Genomic DNA, 20,978 nt, shown 5'->3' on the forward strand with positions numbered 1-20,978 from the left:
TTTAGTAATTTTGTGACTTTAGACAAGGCACATACCTCCTGTAAGTCCAGTTTATTCATTTAAAAAATGGAATAATAACAGGAAGCATGTCTCAAAGTACAAGATGTGCAACACCAGTGGCTTTCAAGATAGCTAGTATGGTGATGAACTTTTTTTGAAATATTATTTATTTTTATGTGTATGAGAAAGATACATAATTAGTATGTCAACCTAAACATATACAGAGACTTATGTCAGGGAAAGCCTAGGTAGCACCATGGGAATCTCTCTTTCTCAGAGAGTAGTTCTTTTCAGCTGTAGTTCGTGACTTCAATTCCATGAACATGGACATTTTTTTTAAAAACTGTAAAATTGTTTACACAGACAACTCAAATATTGGAAACAGAGCCTTAGGGTTCATGTAGATCATGTGAAAATAAAAGGAAAAAGTGAGCTAGCATTCCTAAATTACTTAGCCTAGTGTTAGAGCATATTAAGAATGTAATAACTTGTTGTTAATATTATTTTTTCCTTATGACTATTATTGTCATATTACCATAATGCTAATAAACCAAACAATCTACCCTGGCATAAAAGAAGTTTATGAGTATCTGTACAAAAAACAATCATCTATTACTTTCCCAATGATTTACAAATAAGATGCATCAAGAAATCAAGGAACCAAGAAAGAATAAAAGAAATTAGAAAAAAAATATGGGGGAATGGGGAGCTCACAGAGGAAAAATGAACAAGGACCTGATAAAATCAAACAACATAAACCATTTATCATAAGAATATTTGATAAAATGATGTATGTTGCAGTGATACTGGGGTTAAGTAAATCTCCCAATAACATTTGAAGAATAATCATATCTGGTGAATAGCACATACACCATCTTCTTAACCCTTAAATCAGGACATTTGATATAAATAAAACAGCTTTTTACTTATTTATTTTTAAAAATTCCATGAAGTAATGCAGTATATACCACTAATAAAGGCCTAAAACTTTTCTAATAATCTTACTTAGTTCCTCTGAATAGTTTAAAAAATAGTTTTTTCCAAAAGGGGAAAAAAATGGCAATGTTAATATCCAATATAATATTTCTTGGAAATTTTCCTCTTCAATGCTTATCTACTTCCTATTTAATTGCAATTGTAGTTAATATTTTCCTACAGGAAATATTTCCCAGAAAAATATATGCTCATTATTTTGTGAATATGTTATATTTATTTTAAATAAAGTATTCTAAATTTCATCCACCAACATATAAAGTAGCTTTAATATTTTTGTGTTCCAATTCTTATCACAAGCTAACCCTAAATTTTCTTTTAAAATTGGCAAAGGACCACTCAGTAATGATCAAAAGATAGATAATATTTATTAAGATCCAGATTTTTTAGTCATAGTAAGACTCAGTTCCATAGAGTTAATAATTCTTATATCCGAGAACTAACTGGGGACAGAACAGGGCCCAATCTGGTGAAACTTCAAATAATGGGTAAGTCATGTGATAGCAAAACTCATAAAAAGTTTCACCTTGATAGCCTACCATGAATTTCTCACCCAGAAATGAGGACTATGGGCCAATGGTTAAGTTAGACACTAAAGTTTATGCAGCTCATGCAGCTCAATATCAAATAAAAAAACAACCCAATCCAAAAATGGGCAGAAGACCTAAACAGACATTTCTCCAAAGAAGATATACAGGTTGCCAACAAACACATGAAAGAATGCTCAACAGCATTATTCATTAGAGAAATGCAAATCAAAACTACAATGAGATATCATCTCACACCGGTCAGAATGGCCATCGTCAAAAAATCTAGAAACAATAAATGCTGGAGAGGGTGTGGAGAAAAGGGAACACTCTTGCACTGTTGGTGGGAATGTAAATTGATACAGCCACTATGGAGAACAGTATGGAGTTTCCTTAAAAAACTAAAAATAGAACTGCCATACGACCCAGCAATCCCACTACTAGGCATATACCCTGAGAAAACCATAATTCAAAAAGAGTCATGTACCAAAATGTTCATTGCAGCTCTATTTACAATAGCCAGGACATGGAAGCAACCTAAGTGTCCATCAACAGATGAATGGATAAAGAAGATGTGGCATATATATACAATGGAATATTACTCAGCCATACAAAGAAATGAAATTGAGTTATTTGTAGTGAGGTGGATGGACCTAGAGTCTGTCATACCGAGTGAAGTAAGTCAGAAAGAGAAAAACAAATACTGTATGCTAACACATATATATGGAATCTAAAAAAAAAAAAAAGGTCATGAAGAACCTAGGGGCAAGATGGGAATAAAGACGCAGACCTACTAGAGAATGGACTTGAGGATACAGGGAGGGGGAAGGGTAAGCTGGGACAAAGTGAGAGAGTGGCATGGACATATCTACACTACCAAACGTAAAATAGATAGCTAGTGGGAAGCAGCCACATAGCACAGGGAGATCAGCTCCGTGCTTTGTGACCACCTAGAGGGGTGATATAGGGAGGGTGGGAGGGAGGTAGACGCAAGAGGGAAGAGATATGGGGATATATGTATATGTATAGCTGATTCACTTTTTCATAGAGCAGAAACTAACACAGCATTGTAAAGCAATTATACTCCAATAAAGATGTTAAAAATAAATAAATAAATAAAGTTTATGGATAAGGCACAGAAATACCACCTAATGAGAGTTAACACATGATGAACACACTGTTGTCTTTGGAGAATTGGAAGAAACCTACTAAATGACACTATAGGTGCCTCTTCAAATGAATCAAGAACACAAATATAGTCATTGAAAATTAATTTAAAAAGGAATTTTTCTACTTCTTGCTTGAAAGGTGTAATACAACTACAATTTTGTGATATGATCAAAAAGAAGTGTCTTAAAGTGGGTGAATTTGCCAGATAATTAAAGCTGATTTCTTGACAACAAGTAAACAAATGACTTGAAATTGCCATTGAGTTTTAACAAATTACTTATTGAATTTACCAGCTTTGCTGACTGTGTTGGCATTAGGAAATATTCTATCTATTTTGATCTTTGGCCTTTACTGAAAAAGCCTTTTCCTGCTGCATATACTCTCTCACTGCATAATACTCTCTAGTCAGTAATCTTATAAAAATAATAAGAAATAAATATAATGCATTTTAAAGAATGACACCTGTTTTAAGAGTTAACATTTTAAATATAGCAACATTTCTCTGAGTCCCAAATAAAAATCTCTTTCAACCTGAAGCATGTAAATTTGTAACGTGTTTTCCTGACAAATATATATATTTAATCATATTATAAATCATTTGTTCATCAAAACCTTACTAATGAAGTTGAAAATCAAATTTTTGCTTAAATTTTTTTTTACCATTTTTTAAAATCATTTTTAAGTCATAACTAACAGGCTGAAAAATCAGATGACATTTTACAGCAGAAATTTAGATTCACTTGCTAGTCAAAACCATAAACACTATGATTATAAAGTTACAATGATAAAATTTGTTATAGAAAGAATCAAGTGGTCCAACTGTAAAACAGTGCAATTTTAGTTTGTAGTACATTTCTTACTCCCAGAAAAGAAAAAAAAAAAAAATGGCACATGGCTATTACCATGGTATCAAATGAAAACAAATTTAGGACCCATTATTATCGGGGTATCCTTATAATGTATGTCCCATTAAGCTATTACTGTTAGTTCTGTTTTCATTTTTACTGACTTAACTTTAAAACATTTAAATAAATAATATAAATTTTGTTCTGTAAAGAATTTATTAATTATAATAGAATTTAGAATTAGAAACTTGACAATTATGAGGAAATTGATAGCAGAAAAGGTCATAAACAGGGCACTTGGCTTGGTTTTTGCAGAAGTGATATATTGAACTCATTCTCAAAATGTTCTGAGTAGTAGAAAAAGTTCTGATGAAAAAGCATACCAATAAATTTTGCACTTACTTTGCAGAGGCAAAGTGTTTGTAACACACTGTAACTCTGGCTCCTTGGCCCATTCAATCTTTGGCAGGATCTGCGTCATCTCATAGTCACCATTCTCTGCCACCGACACTGGTTCACTGTTGACTGGTGTCTTTCTTAAGTTTTTCATGTGCTGTTGAACTTCCGCCAAAAGAACAGCTTGTATTGCTTCAGTTACCTGTAAAGTTTTTTTCTTTTTTTTTAATGAATTATTTTTAGTGTTATCACAAATGCTTGGAGTCTTATATAAAACCCAAAGTCTAGAATTTTGATTTGAATAAGTCTCACATAAATTGGAATGCTCCATTCCACTAAAATTACCATCTGAAACAATTGAAATGCAGTTACTGAAAATTGGCACCCAAATCATCATACTGTTCTTTTAAAAAAACCGTAAGAGAATGTAAAAGGAAAGTTTAAAGGGAGTTCTCAGTTCTTTCTCATAAAATATTTTCATTTATACCAGAAGATAAAGAAATTTTAGTATATCACATTGTTCTGAAAGACAGGTTTAGTGCCTCAATGTCTAGCTCTAAAACACGATTTAGCTAAAAACCCTTGATTTAAACTAGGTTTAATACAGAAAGTTAAAGACAAGACTTTAATAGTAAATCTCACTAAACTGTGTGTATGCATATATGGTTTTACATGGCTTAAAATACTGCAAAGCCTCCCTTCTGATTATTGTACCTACCCAGTCAAGGACCTGTGGTTGAGGGAAGGGGAAGGGAAATATTTAGCACAGGGCATCTAATCCAGTATGTTCATTTTTAAAATGAAGAACCTGGGATGTGACATCCCAAGTTCCACACAGACATGGTGGACAGGGCTTCTAATCCCTGATTCTATGTCCTTAGTAGTATATGTCTTCCCAAGGTTCTATACCCTTACATCTCAGTAAAAAGCCAGTGACAGTACCTTAGCCCCTTCCTGGTAAGGGATGAGGTAAGGTCCAGGAGTTAGGTAGAGTTCAAGGAAAGCCAAGACCTGAACTGGTGAGAGAAAAGGAAGGGCACTGCTGATCTAGATGAACTTGGGACACCTTTCCAATATCCTCCCCTGGCTGATAGTTCAACCTTTAACATAGCCACGTCCCAATGCCTACTCTTTTCCCTTCAAAAGCCTGTCCTCTGTCAAGATGACTCATGTTCCATAATTGCCATCGTCCCCTCTGCCTTATTCCCAGTCTACCCATAGGATGCCTAGAGCTAGGGCTTTGGGACAACACCACTGAAACTGGTAATCGAGAGATGCTAATGCCCAAAACAGAGTAGGTATTCATTTAAATATTTATTTAGTCCCTTTTATGTGTCCTGGTAGCTTATGAGACCTTTAGGTTCCAGGGACACTTGAGAGTTTTTGCTGATGGCAGATGCTAGGTGAACTACAGGAGTAGAAGGAACTGGGTTCTAAACTCTATTCTAGAGTTTTAAATATAGGGAGCTTCCTGAAAGTATCAGAGGAGCTGCCTGATCACTGGTCATCCCCCTATTCTTGTCCAGTCAGATGCTTGGTTGGGTCGTGAAAAAAGGCTAATGAATGATATGATTTTACTATTGCATACCAAGTCTATTAATATTGTAGTACTGCCTGTCACAATACAGGTACATAATGCTTACATCATGTGAGGACATACTCAACACTGTTGAGTGTTGAATATATATGAAAGCTGTTGCATACCATGAACACAACATATAATTCTACACATTATGATACTGATGAGTAATGCTTATTAATATCTACCATATGCTGAGATACATTGTATATTAACTATTAGCTATGATATCTATTAACATATACTATTCTATATCACAATAAGTGAATTATGCTTATCATGTAGATATTATGATGGGGCAACCTGTATTAATTATTCATGGACAATTTTACAACACTGAATTTATGTCATTTTAATTTTGCCACACATTTATTTGATAGCACTGCTTCCAAGACATGAATGGTGTGGTATACAGAGCTCTCAATCTGACATGAGAAGGTCCAAGTTCCTGATCTGACTATGACAGTTACTACAAATGTAACTTTTGACAAGTCACATACTTCTCTGGGATTTCATGTCCATACTTATAAAACAGTCTGTGATGCTGAGAGAGGCTAGGATGAGAGCTTTCAATCACAGAAAGCTGTATGGAACTTGCTTCTGTTCATACCTATAAAAATCAGGAAGATATTAGAGGATATCCTCAGAACTGTAGTACATCCAGACTATGGTCTATCCCTCAGAATGGGCAGTTTGGCCATATGCTCCCATGGGATTATGGATGCTCTCTCACAACTATGATTTAGAAAGTCCTCTATCCACTAGATATAATATTCTATAACAACTTGGATCAATATTCTTTCTTAAAAAAATACAGGGATTTATGCAGCTTCAATTAACATTTCTAGTTATTAGATTTGTATATCATGACCATATTTTTTTACCTGTTAAAATTTGAAACTTTTTGACATATTTGTCACTACAAATGCATATTGCAGGAATAATCAATATGAGTATCATTAAAAAGCAAGATGAAGCAGAAACAGCAGAATGAAACATATTAACCACAATAAACAGGATACTCAGAGCCACAAAACTTAAAAGTGAATACAGAATGGCACATACCCCATTAGAGACAAACTCAAAATATATGCTTTGTGCTCAGTGTGAAGTCAATACACAGAGAAATGGTACAACTTATATAAGCATATAATAATGTTACAGTATCTGGTATACAGTGAGCACTAAAACCAGGCTAATGGAATTGAAATAGGTATTGTATACTTTAAAAATATACACTATGGAAAGTAAAATTTAATGATAGTTTCTGACTGTCAGTACTTAAGTGTCTCTAGCATATAAACAGAGTAGATAAATTTTGTAGATAGGTAGTAGGCATAGAATTTTTCCCAACAAAATATAAAATCTGTAGACATTATTTTATATAACTTTGTGATGTTAATGCTGAGCTAAAATTGAAAGCACTATGGCTATAAAGCTGTCTTCCAAATGCATATACAGTTTTCCTGAAAAGACAGATATGCAAAGCATTACACACTTATGAAGGAATGTGCAGATTTAAAATAAGGTTTAAAAATCCATTGGTTGGGAAAAGAGAGCCACATCTGGGCCATATACTTTTTACTAGAAGTATTACTATGCCATAGCAAGCTAAAAATGTTAATGGTTTTCTACCAACACCTTGAAACAGCAAAGTATTGTAAAATAGTACAGAGTATTATAAAGACTCTTAAGGGCCCCCGTGGCCTGCTTGTGGTTTCAGTGTCCAGATTTTCTGGTATAAAAGCATTTTCCCAACACTCAGGCTCACACGAGCCTTTCATGTCTTGCATCATCTCCTGGAATAGCAATACTTCTCTCAGGAGGCCTGGATGTCATGATTTCACCCATTGGTGTCAGATTATAAAATCCAAAGAATGTTAGTGCTGCTTCAGAAACATGCAAGTTAGCAACCCCAAAACCTGCTGTTGCTTCTCCAGCATTTATTTCTATGTTGTGTATATTTCATGTGTGAGAAACAAAAAAACAATCTCCAGACAAACTCATTCATCTGCAAAATTAACTCATCCTTACCCATTCCCTTAAAGGTACACCCCCTTCAATTTCTGAAGTAGGATTATGCTCTTTTTTTTACAAAATCATTCCATTACCACCTAGTGTTCCTAAAATACATTAAAAAGCAGATTCAAGTTAACATAATTTGACTAACTGCTTAAATGAACAGCTTTATAAGGAATTTAAGGATTGGTTAATGAAGCATTTATATGGATACTTGCAAGAGCCTCTGTTTTTCCTGAGGGCCCCAGGAATTCTCATTCTCACCTTACATATGAGTAAAATAAATAACCAACAAGTTAAACCTATCTTCCAGAGTCACTCATCAGGTTAGTGGCAGAAATGAGAGGAGAATTTTGAAGCTTAAACTTCATACAGAGTGAGTAATAAAAGCTCTAGTAATATTTGTCCTGCTGCCAGCATTTTACACAAGGTCCTAGAATCATAGAACCTTAAGTTCCATTAGTCCAAACATATCCAAACCACATTAAAATTTAAGATCAACGAACAATTACAAAAGATCTTTAATTAGAGAAACTCAGGATAACTGTTTTATTGAATTCTTTTTTCCTTAAGAATTGTTTTCCCTGTTGAGAAATTCTTTGGCTACTGGGGAAAAAAAATCCCACCTTTAATAGAGACTCTTTTAGGGTGACTGTAAATATGCTGGTAAAGTCAACATATACTAATATTTATTTGATTATCACAGATGCTTTTTGCATAGCTATTCAGTCATTCATTAAATATATATTGACTGGCTACTGTCACTGGTGAAAGGGGTGTGTGAGACAGGCAAAGTCCCTGCTCTCAGCAAGCTTCTGTTTCAATGAGAAGACAGAAGATAAGCAAGCAAAAACAGAAAATGGTATAATCTCCACTAAAAGCAAACACAACAAAGAAAATAAAACTGGATAATGTGATGGTAACTGGAGCATGGGGCAGCAAGGTATGGTGACAATATTAGATGGAGTGATCAGGAGAGACTTCTCTGAGGAGTTGGCTTTTGAGCAAAGACCCAAATGATGAATGGATAAAATGAGAATTCCAGCCTGAGAGAATAGTAAGGTCCTGAGGTGGAAATGAGCTTTGTATATTCTGGAAATTACAAGCAGATCAACGTGGCTAGTGAGAATGGGGGAGAATGATGAAGAAAGAGGTTAGGCGAGGGGCAAATCATGTAGGCCATGGCTTTAATAACCATCCCAACTGTGTTTATTTGGTTTTATGGTGTCAGCCCCCATAATTTGTTCTGAGTTGACTTTCTTTGTTTTCCTGTAACCAAAAATAACCATTTGTAATTGGAGTTATTGCTATTCTTGTCTTGCAAATTTGACATTTATTAAGCCCATGAAGAATAAAGTTCCAATAAATGTTCATCTAATCAATGCACAGATATTATTGTACAATGTTCAAAGCTATCCACAAAAAAATCCTTAAAAGAAGAAGAAAGACTTAAATTGGACATTGAGGAAACCAGCTCTCTATATCAACTCACAGATGAAAATGATAGAAAAATGATTTCTAATTATACCTACCAAATTCTCAAGCCTAGGGACTTTTATATCCAATTATGAAATCAAATAATAGACATTTCTGCCACCAACTGAAACCTCAGTGGGCAATAAGTTACCTGTAACAACATAAACATCCCTTCCTCAGCCCCCTCTATTCATGCCCCTTAACTTGGTGCATCCTTGCATGTTATTTTCCACTTTTCCCTCATTATTAGTCTCTGCGTTAGTCCTATTAAATGAAATACCCTGGAAGAAAATGTGTGAGGACAAGAGTACCTACTCACCTATACTCTCAGGTAAAGGGGAGTATGAATGAACCACAGCAGCAAGGAACTCTTCCAATAACTTCAAGAACATGAACCATATCATACCTGGACAGACTGGTCTTTCCAACAGGAAATTAGCTTCAAAAGTGAAATGTCAGCTTCAGGTAGATGGGATTCACTCTTACCTAGAAATATATAGAACACATTTATATCTTCAGAGTATTACACACAGATGCAGCCCAATGATCTTCAACCCTGGCTGCACATTAGAATCACCTAGGGAGCCTTTTTTTTTTTTCCCACAAACACCTATGCCCAGGTTCAATCTTCCAGTGATTCTGGTTTAATAGGTCCCTGGGTGAGGGTGGGGCAGGCATCTGGTGAGGGTGGGGCAGGCATTAATACTTTTTAAAAGATTCTCAGATGATTTTCATATATAGCCAGAGTCAAGAAACATTAATCAACATACATATATATATTTCTAACAATTATACTAATACACATTCACATCAAATCAAATTCATCTTTATACCTTAAACCCATTTCAGTACCTTTTTGCCAACAAAATACAATGACCAACATTCCCCCCAAAACAGATCACTGAATTTTACGCCTTCCTCATACAAATAATTCCTGAAATTCTACCTTGCCATGAATCAGTATCTATCACACAGAAAATCCTATAAAAGACTTCCTTTGATTCTTCCTCCTGAGCTATACTACTCTGATCAATAGGTATAGCACTTATGTTTAATTTGACTCATTTTGTTATGTATTGTTTCTTTTTAAGTTTGCCCTTTTAAATGTCCTTTCTATCTATTTGCCCTAATGTTCAGTGTGAAATTTTAAGAGTGAGCTATGGCTTGGTTTATTTAAATTGATCCATAGAGTGTCCGACAGTTCCCTACACAGAAAAGCACTTAATAAGTGCCCTTTCATTAATTGAAAATGAACATATTATCATCCAAATGAAAAAATCAATGAATTAAGGCTTTCTGATGGCTAAAGTATATTATCTAGGTGCCAGATCCAGGAGCGAGATAAGGAAGAGTGATTCAGGCTTGCACTGGAGGGAAAATTGCTATAATTGTCTATTTAAATTAATGTATTAATGTATGTTTGAAATCCTGGATCAACTATTTAAATTAGTATTAGTCCAAGATGCTTTTCATTGAATTACCATTTTATATATTAATAGATATGTGTGTGTGTATATATATATCTCACATTAGTGGTGAAGGGAAATGTAATAGAAGGTATTAATATAATGTAAACTGAGAATATGAAAGAAATATATAAGAAACTTCTTCTCATTAATATCATGATTTTATCCTGATGGAACCTATGATGTGAATTTGAAATGCCCAAGAACAGTATGTAAAAGATGTGATATGATACAACACTATGAGTTTGAAGTCATATTTTCCATTTCTTCATGAGCACAGCAGGTAGCAGAGCATTTTCTTTTGATCGCTTTCCTTTCTCCCTCTCTCACTTTGTTGACCTTGTGATTCCACCATCAAAGCTAAGTATCGGTCTCAACCGTAACTACTTACTGGCATCATGGGGTACTTCACAGCACACTTTAATGTGATGTTAAAATTTTAATATGAGATGGAAGTGAGAGCCAACTTTTCTTGGCAATAACAGTGAGTTAAAGAATTAATTATAACGTCAGGGGGAAAGATAAAAAGAAAACATCCCAGGCTTCCTCAGGCTTGGACTTTATAGAATTAATAGCATGAAGTGAATCCCTCTTTTCCCTTCACCTCCCATCTGGCGACTATAAAACATAAAACTATGTTTCCTTAGTACCTAATTGAATTTTAAATGCTATAAATGCCACCTCTCAACAACAGGGAGATTGTTCAGTAATAACACTAGTTGCTCAGCCTGCTTTGGTTGGGACAGTCATAGGAAAAGTTGGGGCCTCCTTGGCTCTGGTTAGCAAATCCCTAAGTCTCTGCAGAAACTACTTATACTGCATCTTAAATCCTAGTCTCTTTCCCAGTGTTATAAAAAAATGAAAATTAGAGCAAATAACCCTAAAAAGGGCTACTATCTAAGGAGAAGGCTGGCAATCCAGACTGGATAATATAGAGGAATCATGACTTGTAATCATAAATATGAGAAGTGGCCTGACATAGTGGAAAGAACAGGGGTATGGAATTAGACGGAGTTGGACTGGAATCCTAGCCCTTCAGCTTGTCAGCTGGTTGACTATGAGTGAATCATCTAACTTCTCTGAGTCCCAATTTTCTCAAGGGTAAAACAGAGATAGATCCTCCTACTGTGCACTGCTGTTTATATATTATTTGAGGTAATATATGTAAAGTCATTGGCATAATTCTTTGGACATACTAGGGGCTTAATAATTGGAAGCTATTAATAAACTCTCACTTTAAAATATCCCAAATGAATATTCTTTTCAGTAGCCCTGAGAGGGCCACTGTGCAGTGTTGTTCAGGTCATCCCAATGTATTGATCATATACTGTACAACTTTGGAAGCAAAATGCACATCAATTCTGGAATCTTATTCCCATTTTACAAGTGCAGTAAATTCGGCTTTTAAAGGAGTAAAAGATACACCCAAAGTTAAGTAGTAAGTGGCAGAACTTGATCTTGAACCTTAGTGGTTTATCTCCAAAACCATTGTTCTATTTTCTATTCATCCATTAATCCAAAAGTACTTGCTTACTTCCTTGCAGGCATTGTTCTAGGAACTGGGGACACAGCAGTGAATAAAACTGTCATAAAAAACAATAACCTAGGGAGGGTGGGAGGGAGGGAGACGCAAGAGGGAAGAGATAGGGGAACACATGTATATGTATAACTGATTCACTTTGTTATAAAGCAGAAACTAACACACCATTGTAAAGCAATTATACTCCAATAAAGATGTAAAAAAAAAACAAAACAAAACAAACAAACCCCAACAGCCTCCCTGGAGCTTACATTTGAGTAGCAGGAAGTAGGTGGCAAATGAAAAAATGCTATACAGCATGTCAGATAGTGAAAAGGATTATGATAAAACAGGGAAAGGGGTAGGGTATGCGGGGGAGAAGGGAGGGCACCTTCACTGATAAGATGGTATTGGAGGAGGAATTGAAGGATGGAGGATGGAGGTGGGGAGCAGCAGGTTGACTTATGTGGAATCTGGAGAAAGGGCATTCTAGACAGAGGGAACAGTCAGTGCAAACACCCTAAACCCTGCCTGTCATGTGTGGGTAAGAGTTAAAAAGCCCAGCAAAGCTGGAAGGAGTGAAGCAGGGGATGAGTACAAAGAGATGAGGTCAGATGGGGGTGTGTGTCTGATGATGTAAGTAAGGCAGCCAGGTTATACAGGGCCTTGTGAGCTATCCTAAGGACTGTAGCTTTTATTCAGAGTGAAACATAAGCCACTGAAAGGTTTTAAGCAGTAGCATGAGGTTCTGACTTAGTTTCAAATAGATGACTCTGGACGTTTGGTTGGGAATAAAGTGTAGGAGCCAAGAATAGGAGCAGAGGGTAGTTAGGAGGCTTCTGTATCCAGGCAAGAGGGGATGAAGGCTCACACCAGGGGGCTGGCCATGTAGGTGGAGAGAAGCAGTCAGAATCTGGGATATATTCTGGAGGTAGAACCAACATGATTACTAAAACATTGGATGTGGGGTACAAGAAAAAAGGGGAAAGTCAATATGACATTAAAGTTCTTGGCCTAAATAACTGGAAAGATTGGATTGCCATTTAATGAGATGTCAAAAATTTGGAGAAGCAGGTTTTAGAGATGAATTAGCCATTTGGCATCAAAAGAAAATCTAAACACCAAGACTGTTACTCAGAAGAATTCAAGGACCATTATATAATCTTCTGAAATAACTGTAAAACTCTCTAATATAATAATTACTTATTTGGTAATAAAGATATTGATACAGTAAATTCCCCATAAATCACATATGACCTTAATTTAATATTCAAATGTTTCCTTTGCTGAAAAGTTTCAGACTTTTAGGTATTTCAAAGATCATTTGATAAAATCTATCATATTATGTCTTATAAGATATTTACTTTAATAACAAAATTTCATGTGTATTTCAAATATAGACAGAATACAAAACTATAACCATGTAAAATACAGACTGAATCAGTAAACATGCACATTTCTTATTCTAAACTGTAGGGTGCTATCCAGTTATAGCACTTTTATTTCATAGAAGAAAAAAATTATTAGACTAACTCCTTTACCATTTTGTAAATAACCGTAGAAGCTTGAAATATTTAAAATATCATTCCCAGGACTTTTCATCTTCTTATGCACAGACTCCATTGTGAAAGAACTGTTGAAATAAGATTCAAAGGGTATTATTAAAGATGTATAAAAAACATTTTGAGAAATAAATTGACGATATGACTGCATGACCACTTTAACAAATTTGGGAATTGAACACATTATTTTTAGCAATATCTTTGACATTATTCTCTTCAGTGAATCTTTTTTCCCCACTTTAACTTACCTAAAACCCTAACCCTAAATGAATTGTGAATCTTAGTTTACCAGAATTATCTTGTGATCCACTTTTACTGGAGGGGCCTTGCGACTTTAGGTCATGTGATTTGTGGCTAATGTAATAAATTTTTGAATCCTAATATGTTCATAGCTGCCAAAGAATTATCCCCAGGTACCATCAGGGCTTGATGAAGACAGGCTTTACCCTAGTCCAGTGATTCGATGAGAGGACATTCAGATACTATCCAGGGATATTCTCATAGGCAGATAGTTCTTTCCTTAAAATTCAGTTTCGTCACACACTCAGTTGTTAAGCATACAAAGATTTCTCCACCTTTACAACCACAGTGAAATGTTAGCAAAATGGCCAAATTTATTGGAAGGATTTGGAGTCACAAATCCAATACACATTATTTTGATTTCCCTAAATATAACATGCCGTTTCCATTAGCAGATCAAATGTGAAATGGCTTATTTAGGGAAGCAGTCTCTAATCCTGACACCTCCATTCAATAATTTGTTTTAATGAAGAATTTTGTAAAGATTAACTTATGTGTGGCAATGATTTTAAGGCCATTTAATGGAAAGCATGCTGAAAGCCCTTAATCTCCCCTAAAGGGCACCAGATATATCCTTCACATCCTGTATTCAGTATCTGGAACAAACTCAGAATGAAAAACTCTGGCGACAATAACTGAGTCCCTCATCTGCTCTGTGGGATCATGATTAGGCTAACAAATATAAGTTGTTTTTAAGAATTTGAAAAAATCTTGATGATCACCTATTCTATTCATCTCATTTTGTAAATGAGGAAAGCAAGGCCCAGAGGGGCTGAGTGACTAGTCCAAAGCCACATGACTAGTTTAACAACAAAACCAGGGTTCATTCTCAGGTTTTCAGGCTTGGCTGACTACAATTTTTTTAAAATCATACTTTAGGTGTTATTTAATTTTCTTAGTAATAGAAAGAAAAGTGCCTAACTGAAATTAAAATACATATATATTATATATATAAATTATAAATATGAAGTAATATATAAGTGTGTATATATATATATATTGTAATGAACAGAAGAAAAGAAAATAGAGGAAAATTAAGTATATGAATCATGGAAATTCACCAGTCTCTGTTTTCTCATTATTAGGGCCACCAAACAGAAAATGGAAAACCCTATAGCATAGAAGCATTGTAATGATAGGGAGCTTAACACTGAATCTACATAATCCATACGGATTTGCTCACAGACTGTAGGTTCACTGAAGGCAGGAACTCTATTATCTAGTACCTGACACAGATATTTGTTGAACTGAGCTCTTACCAAAGAATAGAAATGTCAAGGACTATTTACCACCATGTACTGAGCAGTTCAAATGGCACATCTTCTATAAAGGCTTTCTGATGGTTTTATCTCACACTAATTATTCTCTTTACTCTGACCGCCTATAATACTTACCTATACTACAAATATTTCTCCTTGTTCCTTCAGTGTTTTCTACTTATTTAATGTGCATTATCTTCATCATTTCAATTAGTTCCTACCCAAATGAGAAATTTATTTATATTTCCTCTATGAGCTAGTGCTAAAGACATATTCAGTAAGCACTTGATGAATTGAATCCAATCTTCTAACATCAGACTACGAAAAGTATATTGAATTTTAGCAGTGGGAGAAGGTAAACACAGAGTCAAGGTTAGCAATCAGACTCTGGAGTTAAACTGATGCCCAGCCTTGAATCAGCTTGTAAGGCTCTGAATTAATATTGGGGTTGATACTTTCTCTCCATAAGCCTCAATATCCTCATCTATACAATAAGCAAAATAATCGTACCTAAACCCCAGCCTTGCTGTGCACATGAAGTGAAATCATGTATGTAAAGGGCTTACATGGTGACTAGTAGATATTAAACACTCAAAAAACAATGCCTATTATTACTAAACTGTACTTTCTATAAATGAATTAATGATAACCTCTTCTATTTTAATATGCTGAAGTATGAATTAAACAGTGGGATTTGAGGTATGAAACTTTCAAATTTTTCCTTTCCTAATGATATATGAAGTTTATCATCATAGGCAATTATTTAAATGTTTTTTGTTCATACTTAATTCACAACAAGTATAATGGATTTCAAGGTGTGTGTGAATCTATCTACCTATCTATCTATCTATTGAATCATTCAGCATCCAGTACTGTGAATTTCCTGGCACATATTATAAGAGCAATGGATATTTGTTGGACGAATAAATTTTAAAACATATAGATTTATTGCCCAAAGTAGTATCCAATCTCAAAGAATTAAAAGGAAGATTTTCTTAAAATTGTTTTGCGCTAAAGGAGATGTTGCATATTTACTCTTCATCTAAAGGAAGGAAGGAAGTTAGGAAGGAAGGAAGGAAGGAAGGAAAGGAGGGAAGGAGGGGGGAGGAGGGAGGCTAGTGAGCTAAATATAACAAATAATGATAATTTTTTTAATATCGTAAATAAGAATAGTTAAAATCTCTAAGCATGTCTTACCTGTCAATTCCACATGCCAGTTCTAAAGGCACGTTAACTAACTTATTAACTAAAAATAGTTTGCTCAATAAGTAAACTATAGTGTTTGGCTCTTGCAAAGAATCAGAATTATTTTCCGGTCTTCTTGGCATCCCAGCCTGATTTGGAAGAATGGAAATGTATTTATTTGACAAGTCCAAAACTTTTCTGGAAAATAAATTTACTTTTGAATAGTCTTTTTTCATTTCAGCATTGCATAAATCCCAACCTGGCAGCATCAATGAGAAGTGATCTTCATTTGAAGCAAGTCCTAAAGAAATGGGACCCTGAAGCTTTAAAATATTGAGATGTTTAATGCAAAGATTGTCTAATTCTTTATCCACTCCCCATGGCAAAAGGCAAGATAGGAGCAATTTAGCTGTGTCTATTGTGAGGTTGGCATTGACTTTTCTAGATTGCTTAGGGTGCATCTTTTTGGAGCTCTTTATTTTCTTCTGCCTTTTAATGCCATCATTTTCTTCTGATAACTTCATGGTATTTTCTCCTTGGGCTGGGCTTTCACTAACAGGCTTGGCTTGTGCCTCCACTGAGAGAGGACCACAGGCAGTTTTATTCCTTTTCAGTGTCAGTGTTTTCTTCTCTACTGTGCTTTTGGCTCTTCTCAGGATCTCATTGCCATAGAATGAATTGGAAGTGTCAACGTCACAGATTGGAGTTGGCAGCAAAAGTTCAACAAGGTTTTCCAGATCAAATAGAAGGATATGAAAACCAATGTTACTCCATTTTGTCTTCACAGGCAAGACATTAAAAGGTCCTGAGAAAGACTTGGCATCAGCGACCTAAGGGAGATTTTAAAAATTTATGTGTCAAAGTTCTTAGTTTTAAGTGATTTTTTTTTTTTTTTTTTTTTTGCGGTACGCAGGCCTCTCACTGCTGTGGCCTCCCCCGCTGCAGAGCACAGGCTCCGGACACGCAGGCCCAGCGGCCGTGGCTCACGGGCCCAGCAGCTCCGCGGCATGTGGGATCCTCCCAGACCGGGGCACGAACCCGCGTCCCCTGCATCGGCAGGCGGACTCTCAACCACTGCGCCACTAGGGAGGCCCAGTTTTAAGTGATTTTATTAAAGGTTCCATGATATTAAAATGGCATAAAAAGAAATTAAGTAGCAGTACAACCCAAGGCATTTTAATTTTTTTGCCTTAGCTATAAAAATTCCCCTCTAAATTCAACATTCTATATTCTAATTTTTTGAAAAACTTTTACTTTCTAAAACTTTCATTTTTTCCTCTAAAAAATATGAATTAGGCCTATAGAGTAAGATGGCATCAGATTAACTTCCTTCCAGATACACTTGCATATCTTCTTATCAATATAGCCATGAAAACATACAATAGGGGAAAAGTGGGTATGAAAATTGAGAACAGTTAGAACACCTGCAATAATTTAAGAAGTCTTTTAACAAAAATGGTCTCTCCATATTTGTTTAAAATTTTTAATAATTGGAAGTAATCTAAATGTGAACCAGTATCAAATTGCTTTTTTTTATTTTAAAGGCTCGCCTTGTGGACTTGCATTTGTTCTTTCTGTGTCTAAGATGATTTTGCCCTAGATACTGGCATGGTGGGCTCCCACAGTTCAGTTATGTTCCTGCTCATTTAGGGTTCCTTACTTGAGTACCATATACTCTCATGGCAACCTATTACTCTCTATCCTCTTCCTTGCTTTTTTTCTTCATAGTACTAATTATTACCTTATATTATATGAAATATTTATTTGTTTACTATATATTTTCCCCAGTATCATTCAAACTCCACCCCTGGTGTTTTGTGCATCGCTTTGTTCCCAATGCCTATAAAATAATGCTACTATACAGTATTATTATTACTATACAGTATTATAAATATTTGTTGAATGAACAATTAGTATATATATACAATGGAATATCATCCAAATATCTTTAAATGATGGTGTACAACTATATTTTGGGGGGGAATTGTGTTCTATTAGGCAGGAAAAAATCCTTTTTGTAAAACTATGTGTGTGGGACTTCCCTGGTGGCACAGTGGTTAAGAATCCACCTGCCAATGCAGGGGACATAGGATTGGGCCCTGGTCCGGGAAGATCCCCCATGCTGCGGGGCAACTAAGCCCGTGCACCACAACTACTGAGCCTGCGCTCTAGAGCCTGTGAGCCACAACTACTGATCCCACGTGCCACGACTGCTGAAGCCCGTGCTCCTAGAGCCTGTGTTCCACAATAAGAGAAGCCACCGCAATGAGAAGCCTGCGCACTGCAACAAAGAGTAGACCCTGCTCGCCGCAACTAGAGAAAGCCCGCACACAGCAACAAAGACCCAACGCAGCCAAAAAATAAATTAAAAAAAAAAACTATGTACGTATGGATATGTAGATATTTTTAAAGGTTGATATAATACATACATATGTACATATATAAATATATGTATATAATAATATATAACATATAATATATTATGTATTACATATGTTCACTATAATAGTAATATAAATATATATGTGCATTTAGCCACAAGGGACAGATACCAGAATATTGACAATAGTTAATTGGGAAGAGGGGATTAAAATGATGTTATTTATACTTTAGGGGGTTTTGTTTTGTTTTTTTGATTTAGTTTTTTGAAATTTTTCAGTAATGATATATTTTAAAATATTAAAAAAATTTTAAAGCCATTAAAAATTTTTAAAGTAAAAAAGCAAAATGGGTGCAACCTTAAAAAGCACATTTTTTTTCACCAATAAGATAAGGGATTGCAAGGCAGAAATATAGACACAGATGTAGAGAACAAATGTATGGACACCTAGGGGGGCAAGTGGTGGGGGGGATGAATTGAGAGACTGGGATTGACATGTATACACTGATGTGTATAAAATAGATAACTAATAAAGACCTGCTGTATAAAAAATTTTTTTTAAAGATAAGGGATAGTACAATTATTTTATTTTTTAAAAACATCTTTATTGGAGTATAATTGCTTTACAATGGTGTGTTAGTTTCTGCTTTATAACAAAGTGAATCAGCTATACTTGCAAATCAAAAAAAGTACTATATAGATTGAAAAATGGGCAAATAGCATCAATAGCAATTCGCAAATAATAACATTCAAAGTAAAATATAAAACATGTTTACCACCAGTGGTCCTCAAAAAGTGAAATTAAGATAAAAATACCATTCACTACCTATTAATTTCACAAAGGGAGTTTCTTACATTATTTTATTTTGTAATGTTTAATACACACAAATAATATATAAACCATACATTTAGTCTTTTTAGGATCATCATGTTGTATACTAAGAAACATGGACAAAACTATAGAGCATCATTATTCATAATTGACCCAAACTAGAAACAACCTACATGTCCATCAACAGTGCAATGGATAGAGACACTGTGATGTATTCATATCATGGAAAAATATACAATGAAAATGAAAGAGCTATAGACATTTAACAACATGTATAAAATGTATGAATCCACCCATGTAATGTTGACCAAAGATGCCAGACACAAAATAATTGACTGTTAAATAAAACAAACAAACAAACAAACAAACAAAACAGGAGCAAAGAAACCAGTAGGGTTTAAGGAAGCATTCATAGATAATAAATCTATAAGGATAGTGATTACATTTGGAGGGCAGGGAGGACATAATTTCTGGGGTGCTGAATATTTTATTACTTTATGTAGTGATCATGCAGGTGTGTGCTTTGTGGCAATTTATTGAGCTGTACACTTTTGTCCTGTGTTCTCTTTATTTTTTCTATATGTGTTATACATTTCATTCTAAACAAATAATGTCACTTAAATGTTAAATATCAACAATGTGTCCCCATCTTGGTTAAAAAAATAGAACCTGCTCTGGGCTTCCCTGGTGGCGCAGTGGTTGAGAGTCCGCTTGCCGATGCAGGGGACACGGGTTCGTGCCCCAGTCCGGAAAGATCCCGCATGCCGCGGAGCGGCTAGGCCCGTGAGCCATGGCCGCTGAGCCTGCGTGTCCGGAGCCTGTGCTCCGCAACAGGAGAAGCCACAACAGTGAGAGGCCCACGTACCGCAAAAAAAAAAAAAGAACCTGCTCTGATTCGATACCCCTGCCTACTGTCAGAGGTTAAATACTATCTTGAATTCCATGGTCATGATTTCTTTGCTTTCATTTAATGTCCTAATCTTAAATATCTAGTCTTAATTAATCTATTTGATTCTGCATGTTCTCAATTTTCATAAAAATATGATTACGCTGTTTATAATTTTCCATGATTTGCTTTATTTACTCTGAATTTTGTGATTGTGAGATTCATATTTGTTGACAATTACAGCTGTAGTTCTTTCATTTTACCACTAAAAAGTATTATACTATATGATAACTACAGTTTATTCATTTAAATGGATTTTTAAATTATCTTCAAGATTTAGTATTACAAAATACTAAAAGGCACAGTGTGAATATCCTTCTGGTGAAGACTTTCTTCTGGTGCACATCTGCAAAACTTTCTAGAGTGACATTGATAATTCATAGGATACGCACAACTTCAACTCTGTTAGATTTTCCCAAATAATTGTATGAATTTATAAGTCTCAGTAGCACTGTATAAAGAGTTTCCATGCTCCACATCCTTATTAATACGGGATCTCATTTTTGTCAATATGGGGATATAAG

At 35.1% G+C, this 20,978-nt stretch overlaps 1 protein-coding gene across 2 annotated transcripts in view; it reads right to left on the reverse strand.

The window, feature by feature from the left end:
* WDR72 (WD repeat domain 72) overlaps positions 1–20,978 on the reverse strand; it is a gene marked incomplete at both ends in the record, with an annotated part of 194,334 nt that overhangs the window by 69,266 nt on the left and 104,090 nt on the right. For both annotated transcript variants that reach the window (XM_081227042.1, XM_081227043.1), the window contains 4 exons: positions 3,938–4,133; positions 9,412–9,491; positions 13,532–13,623; positions 16,309–17,126. In XM_081227042.1, the coding sequence (XP_081083168.1) occupies positions 3,938–4,133; positions 9,412–9,491; positions 13,532–13,623; positions 16,309–17,126 (1,186 nt within the window). The remainder of the gene's footprint in view (positions 1–3,937; positions 4,134–9,411; positions 9,492–13,531; positions 13,624–16,308; positions 17,127–20,978) is intronic.

Source organism: Mesoplodon bidens (genome assembly GCF_964165515.1).
Source record: "Mesoplodon bidens genome assembly, chromosome: 3".
Classification (NCBI taxonomy): domain Eukaryota; kingdom Metazoa; phylum Chordata; class Mammalia; order Artiodactyla; family Ziphiidae; genus Mesoplodon; species Mesoplodon bidens.